General features: G+C 43.4%; 1 protein-coding gene across 1 annotated transcript in view; it reads right to left on the bottom strand.

Annotated features, from left to right (window-relative positions):
• Positions 1–895: 895 nt before the first annotated feature.
• MAEL (maelstrom spermatogenic transposon silencer) overlaps positions 896–7,801 on the bottom strand; it is a 33,642-nt gene continuing 26,736 nt past the window's right edge. Inside the window, exons 10-12 of the mRNA XM_044001689.1 lie at positions 3,610–3,742; positions 2,406–2,475; positions 896–1,150 (exon numbers count right to left, since the gene is read on the bottom strand). Of these exons, the coding sequence (XP_043857624.1) occupies positions 966–1,150; positions 2,406–2,475; positions 3,610–3,742 (388 nt within the window). The 3' untranslated portion in view covers positions 896–965. The remainder of the gene's footprint in view (positions 1,151–2,405; positions 2,476–3,609; positions 3,743–7,801) is intronic.

Genomic DNA, 7,801 nt, shown 5'->3' with positions numbered 1-7,801 from the left:
CCTTTTCACAAGTCAGACTGTAGAAATGGGAGGAAGAGGATTTCCTCCATTATCATGACCGTCTGATACTCAGGAGAGAATTCAAATCGTGGGGTCCTTCAGAATTGTGTCCAGTATTCCTCTCTGATCTACGGCCCACACCACGAAGTATGAAATGTGACTTGAGTTAACAGGGCAGAAATGCAAGGTGCACTCAGCTCTCATCTGCACTAACTGTGCTTGTTACTAGCACCACCAGCTGAGGTAGAGACCCCCATGCTGGGCCATGGGCTCCCGAATAAACAAGGTGTGAATATATGCAAAAAGGATGCTATTTTCAGAAGACGACTTCAAAAGGCATAAAAATCTTAGTTTGTCTATGAACAAAATGTTCCCTTCTAATAATAAACCCTCTCTGCATTGCCAAAGTTCGCATCTTAAAGATTCGAGTGCTGTGTTTTCAGAGCAGCAGCATTTCCTCTGCTAGGGACCTGTCCTGGGTATTTACAATGAGAAGGGGATGCCCAAGAGCCGACTGAGAGGTAAAGCTTCACACGTTGTAAAGGGGAAATGAGAACATTAACACTGTTTTCACTTACATGATAACAGACAGGCATCTATTTATTCTAATGGTACAGGCAAAAGTATGTTTATAAAGTCACCCCCAAATCCAACTGCTTTCTTCTTAAAACAACAGACCTGGCTTGTGTTTGTTTTTTTATAGGCCACTTCAAACTTTAATACTATTCCCACCATACATTTAGAAAATAAAAGGCTCTAATAATAAGAAGAATAAGACAAACAAAGCTGCCAATTCCTTCCCAAACTACAAACAAGTTTTAATTTATGAACAGGATTTCTTTCCAAATTAAAGTTTTTCCAGTGGGAGGAAAAATCAATGTGAAGATTTGTTTGCTCAAGTGTAGTGATTATGGAAGGGGCTTAGGGCCTGCTGCTTCTTGCAGAAACTGAAGAAGGTCCCATTTTTAGGAGGAGGAGAAAGATTTGCACTCATCCTTGGGGGGCACATAGGGAGAGAGTGGAGTCTCACAATTTGGAAGTTTCTGAAAGGCGCCAGAGGAATTGGATATGCTCTCCAGCAGACGGGTGATGCCTCTTCCCCGAACATTGCTAGTCTTGCCAGTTGTTTTCACCCCAGATGGGTAGTCACCTAGGGTGATGAAAATATAAGGAAAAGAAATTAAACAGCTCCATTCTTTTCCTAGAAAAGGACTTCTCATCTGATTAGCGACCTCCTACTCCCCTGTAACAACTAAATATGATGAGGGTGAGCCACAAAAAGGAGAACAGGAGATTCCCATATCTGCATCTCATGGCCTTCTGCAGTTCAATAGTCATGCCAATCTTGGGACAGAGAGACGCTCAAGAATTGTACTTTGTCAGGTTTTCTAATACTGCCTGGAATTCAGTGGTTGTTATGCAATGCCTTGGTGTCTCTAGGTTCTCGTAGGGAAAAGATGGAGACGGTTTCTGAAATAAGACAGGTCAAAATCGTGGCTCCTAAACGAATTAAGGGCTTTCAAAGAACTGTCTTGCCAGTGACTTGTAAAGGTCCTAGGAATAAAAGTGGATCAGGGAAAGGCTTCTAGAAGCCAGCAATTCTGAGACAGGCAAGGAGAGTTATTAATTCCTTCAAAGGAAGAGAGTGCAAAGGAACAGGAAGACAGGAGATGATCCCATGTGGCTGGATTACAGGAAAAGATAATCATTCTAGAGAGCTTGGTTGGAGCCCAACTCAATGTAAGGGAGAAGGCCCAGTGCTTTAGTAATAATATTATTTCAACAGGTGTAGAGAGAATGGTTTGTGGAGAGGAAAGGCAGGGAGACCAAGGTAATAAACTGGATGGTGGCCATGTATGGGGAGATAAGGTAGATGGGAGATGTGTCAATTAACTGGATTTGTAGGGGGAGGGAGAGTGAAGAGTTGAGGATGATTCATGCTGTATACCTATATGAGCCTGAGAGGACAGGTGTGGCCTCCACTGAAATAAGGAAGCCAGGACCAAGGATGGAGTTTTGTGAGGAAGAGGGAGAGCAAGACAAGTACTGTTTGAGCCCTGCTGCATTTGAGATGCCTATGGGACATGCATCTGGAAATGTCCCACTGCCAATCTGTGATGCAGGACTGCAGTTCAGCAGAGTTCTGGGTATCGAGATCTTATGGCCAAACTCATGTTCTACAAAAAATACCAAATTAGGTATTTTTGAAAAGGGAGAAAACTAATATTAACATCGTTCTTTGGTTTATAAAATCCTTTCCCCAACCACAGGACATATTCCATCTCCTGGGACTGGCCAATGGAGGTGACCTTTTTGTGACGGAGATCTAACCCAACCAGAGGCAAACACAAAACTTCACCACCAACACCCTTTCCACACACCCCTCCAACATGTAGGCTACTTACAGGTGGATGTTTTGGATCTTTGTTCCTGATGAGAAGAGTTTGAAAAAGGAGGACTATCAACTCTTAGTTTCTATAAGACAGAAGAATGGGATTATTGATTTGATCTTGGTGAAGGGAGGAGGTAGGCAATCAGGCTGAATTCTTTTAATTGCTGAATGGCATTCTGTCTGCTCATGATAACATCACTGTGTGCTAGAGAAAATCTCCGAAATTCTTCAATATCCTAGGTCCATTTATCTGTATTCAACTTTTACCTACAAGCTGCTCATTAGCAAATCTAGGTTGTGCTAAATGTAAATGCCAAAACGCGGTAGATTTCAAATTACTTCCATTTACTGAGTTTCAATTTACTTCAGATTCTATTCCAGCAGAGAACCCCTCTGCTTGGGCTAATACTTTGCAGCAGTCTCAAAAGTCTCTGTAAGTAACAGGAAAGGGGCTGTAATCAGGGAAGGAAAATGGACAAGTTGGATACTTTCCACTGGAGCTCAGCCCCAATGAATTTCCAGACCATTGTGAATATCCAAATTTGGACAAAATAAAATATCCATTTGAATCCTAATCATTTGTAGATTGCCTATAACCTCTAGATCCTTTCTAGAAAAGGAAAATCTAATTGCATATTTTGATTTAAAAAACTAGACAGGGGCAGCTAGGTGGCGCAGTGGATAAAGCACCGGCCCTGGATTCAGGAGGACCTGAGTTCAAATCCGGCCTCAAACGCTTAACACTTACTAGCTGTGTGACCATGGGCAAGTCACTTAACCCCAATTGCCTCACTAAAAAAACCAAACAAACAAACAAACAAAAAACTAGATTAATGGGGCAGCTAGGTGGCACAGTGGATAGAGCACCGGCCCTGGATTCAGGAGTACCTGAGTTCAAATCCGGCCTCAAACGCTTAACACTTACTGGCTGTGTGACACCCTGGGCGAGTCACTTAACCCCAATTGCCTCACTAAAAAAAAAACTAGATTAAAAGAAGGGGTGAGGAGTGGGAGAAGAGTTAAAAAAAAAAGACATACGGACTCTAAAAGGTCAAGTTCTGTGCCTAGATCAAGAAAAACATTTAAGAGAAGGGAGAGAATTAGGTTTAATTGGCAGATTCTAGCCAGAAGCTCAGAGTAGGTAAGTGAACTCTAGAAAGTCAACTGATGTTTAGAGCCATTTTGATGCTTTTCTATTAGCTCCATAACAGACTTACCTGGAAACGCCCTGCATCCAGCACCACCATTTTGGGATTTACACTGTTACAGGCTTCATAATCCTGCAGTGGTACATGAGCTTCTGTGAGTGGAATTCCGAAAAGAGTACCTAGGGAATTACTGATGCAATATCTTTAAAAGAAAAAAGTTCAACATTAGAAAATCACCATTTATAACAATTTTCTCTCAAAATTCACTCTCTTTAAAAACATTTGAGAGATAAATAGAAGAAAACCAGGCACATAGACCCCAGAATTATGGAAGAAGAGAATTCAAGGAATTCAGAAGACAAGTGGTATTCTGTGGCCTAAAATTACAAGAGGAAAACTGCCCCAAGATGGGTGGAATACAAAAGCACCAAGTCACAATGCCATAAACACAAAAGATCCTGATGATGAAGGAAAAGAGAGTCTAAAGAGACTCATGGAGGTCAGACTTTTAGAAGACACTGTAGAGAAGACAGGAGGAGGTAACAGGCTAAATACGAAAGAAGGATGTACTGTCAGAACACTAAATCTCAGAACCAGCTGAAGCTTTGCAAATGCAGAGCTCAAGAAAGAAGAGACTCATTACTCAGGGTAGAGGACAATGAAAACCATGCCAAAAGATAGAATTCTCCCCTGCCCCTCAAACAAGGAAAATCTTCAAACTGGAAAGGCCAGCTCATGGAAATGAAACCCCAAATAAATGAGCACTTAACTGCCATCGATGAGTCTGAGTCATTAAACCTACTTAAATCCAGGATGCTGGGGGGGGAAAATACCTGGTAGATGTATTTGATAAACTTAGTGCCTATAATTTTGGAAATGTATGCAAAACAGAAGAGGTGTTAGGGAATGACCCTGATTTTTAAAAAATGGATGGATTCTCCTAAACCACAAACTAATGAGATTAACTCCAATTCCTGGAAATCTCAGAGAGAACATATACTAAAATGGGGTATTTGAAAGAGCATGAACTTTGATGTCCAATCTAGTTGTATGTTAGCTGTGGCCTTGGACAAGCCCTTTAGCCTCCATGGACCTCTTTCCTCAGCCCTAAGAAGAGGTTGGGCTAGCTTGCCTTGGTCTCTAAATCCTTTTCTCGCCTCTCTAAAGGTCTCTTCTAACTCTAAATCCATGACCCTATGATCTCTTTCATAACCACCATTTTCCTAAGGAAGAAAAGTGGTTCTCTGAGAACTGGTCGTGCCAGACCAACCTGGTTTCATTCCTTGAGGTTACCAGACTGGCACAGCAGAGGAGTGCAATAGACGCAGTAGCAAGATCTCTCATAACATTCCTTAGGAAAGAGCAACAAGTTGGACTATGTCTAAAGAAGAGCAGGAGAACATGACTAAGGACTCGCTGAAAGAAGGAGGGAGCTAAGCCTACCAAAAAAAGGCTCAGGAAAGATATAGCAGACAATGAACAAGCACTTATTATGAAGCTTATTATGTTCTTGACCCCAAGGAGCTCAGTCTAATGTGGAAATCAACATATAAGTAAGTATTTACACATAAGCTACACAGAGAGCTAATGGAATGTAATTTTGGAATATGCCAGGGATAAGGGTCAGTCAATAAAATGCCACATGTGTAAGGATCAGCATGTAGGCCAGTCTAGACTGACTGCAGAATACAGGTTATAGAATATAAAAGCACTGGAAAGGTAAATATGGCAGGGAGAGAACATTTTCTATTTTATCTTGGAGGCGAAGGGGAGCCAAAGGAGCTTACTGAGCGGGAGCAGGATGTGGTCAGACATATGCTTTAGGAAATCACTTTAGCGGCTGAATAGAGACACTAAGCAGAAGGCTCCTGCAGTGGTCCAGGGGATGAGGGTCCACACAGCTACTGATTAGAGAAGAGGGCATAGGGAGGAGAGAGTATGAAGACGACACGTGGATTAGACGCGTGGGATGTGAGCAAGGACGTGAGGATGACGCTGAGGCTTAAATCTAGCTAGGTGCCTGGGAGATGGTAGCACCCTCAAAAATCATAGTAAAGTTCTGATGAAGGGAGGACTTGGGGAGAATCACACCAATTCTGCTTCAGAGATACTGCATCTGGGACGCTTCCAGATCATCTAATTCCAAGTGTCCAGAAGGTAGTCAGCCATGTGACACAGGCCAAGAGAGCTTAGAGCAGGCTCTGTCAATCTGGGAATCTCCTGTGTACTGATGCCAAGTGAGATGGTATAGAAGAGGAGGGCCCAGGACAGGGCCTTGGCGGACATCCAACATTAGCGTCTGTGACCTGCAAGATCCCACACAGGAGACTGAAAAGGAGGAATCCCCCAGGTAGAACAGAAACACAGGAGAGACGGGTGTCATAAAAACCTAGAGAGGGGAAAGTGATTAAGAGTGTCAGAGGTTGAGGAGAGATGAGAAATGGCTATGAGAGCTGGTCATTAAGAGAGGCCTGCTAGCTTGGGAGAGGAGAATTTCAGCTGAATGAGGTTACAAGTTAGACTTCAGAAAGAGGAAAAAGAAGCAGCGCACTTGAGAACCTTAACCAAGAATGAGAGCCAGCAGGGAGGGCCAATGAAGTGAGGGTTCCTTTTCTTTCCAAGGATGAAGAAGATATGGATGCTGTAGGCAGCAGGAAAGGAGCCAACAGACTGGCAGAGACTGGGCACGAGAGCAAGGCTAAGAAGACCAAGGCTGCACACAGAAGGATTTGCCTGACAAAGAGAAGGGTCACTTCTTAATGAGAGACAGAAGAAAAAGCAGGAAAGTTGTGTGCATAAAGTGAGGTGAGGCAGGGAGAAGAGGCCTCAATTGTGTCAGCAAAGGTACGAGTAGAGGTCTTTAGTGCACAGTGATACAAGGAGAAATGATGGAAGACTGAGGAGGGACAGGACAGCAGCCTTCATATATGGAAAGGATCGTTATGCTGAAAAGGAATTAGGTGGAAACAAAAAGCAGGAACAAGAGGTTAAAATCAGAGAGAAAGATTTCAGCTCAATATTTAGATAAGTTAAGTTCCTGATAGATCAAGGCTGCCTTCAGAGGCCCATCACTGAAATCTTCCAAGAAAAGTTGGGACACACACTTGTTTTGGGACAACAGAGGGGAGATTAGGTCACTCTGAAGTGATTTTCCAATGAAGACGGTATAATTATCTTCTTACTTCCATCATAAAGAAATGTCTGCTTTATGCTGGACTCAAAGGAAGAGAATGTGACCAGGTGCCTGTTTTGGGGGAATGATGGGTCTCCCAGTCTCGCTTGGGCTAGAAGCACAGAGACCCTTCAGGGGCCCAACCCACCACTGATCAACACAAAAGCTTTTCCTTCATTTGTTTTCTCCCTGGGCTCTTTTGGTCCTCTTTAGTAAGCCCATTTTCCCTGGTCCGTGTCTGGCGGCTCATCATTCTGGTACCAGACTTGTGTGTGGACAGTAACTGGCTTTCACTGACTATGGCTCACAAGTCCAGAGCTGGAAAGATGCAGCACTCCCAACCTTCCTGTCAGCAGAGATGGCAGGCACGGACGGACCATCACCCCCACCTGCATGTTCTTACGAAGGGTCAACATCCGTTAACTTTCCAGTAGAAAATAGTAACAAAGAACAACTTCAGGGAGCAAGAATCTAGCTTATTAGGAAATCTGAATATGAAAAGGCTGCAGTATTCCTAGACTTGTATGAAGTGTTTACTGTGAAAATACACCACGTGAACAATTGACACCTGATACATGTAAGCGTGTGTTACATACAGTAAGCTCAAAGGAGATGTCTCCAGTTTTCTGTAATGCAGGTGTTTTATTGTATATGCCAATGTGCACATGACGCCCGTGGGCCCAACACAAATCTGCACTGGGGGCAGTGGGATCGCCTCTACCCTGAGTGACCTTCTACACAAACAGGTTCTGAAACGTTGTTTCAAAGTGTAATGCCTAAGACCTGGCTTCAAAGTGACTGTAAGGTAACTTTAAAAAATGGTATTTTCCAGGAATGAAAAGTTAGTCTATATAGCACTGTAACATTAAAGAAACCTCTTCCTTAGGATTCGAAGCAAAATTCACGAAGCCTTGTTGACTCAACGGCTCAGTAACAGTGCAGGATAAAGCAGAGAGGGGGGATGCTGCCCATAGCCAGAGACGCCATCAACTGCCCAGCCAAAAGAAAGGGGACATGCTCGTGAGAGCCGCCACACCTGCTGATCCCCATGACCTCCTGACAGGAGGTCTTCAAGTTCCCTCACAAAGC

The sequence above is a fragment of the Dromiciops gliroides genome, chromosome 4 (genome assembly GCF_019393635.1).
Source record: "Dromiciops gliroides isolate mDroGli1 chromosome 4, mDroGli1.pri, whole genome shotgun sequence".
NCBI classification, from domain to species: domain Eukaryota; kingdom Metazoa; phylum Chordata; class Mammalia; order Microbiotheria; family Microbiotheriidae; genus Dromiciops; species Dromiciops gliroides.
Note: the sequence above shows the minus strand (reverse complement) of the source record. Positions and strands in the feature narration are given on the sequence as shown.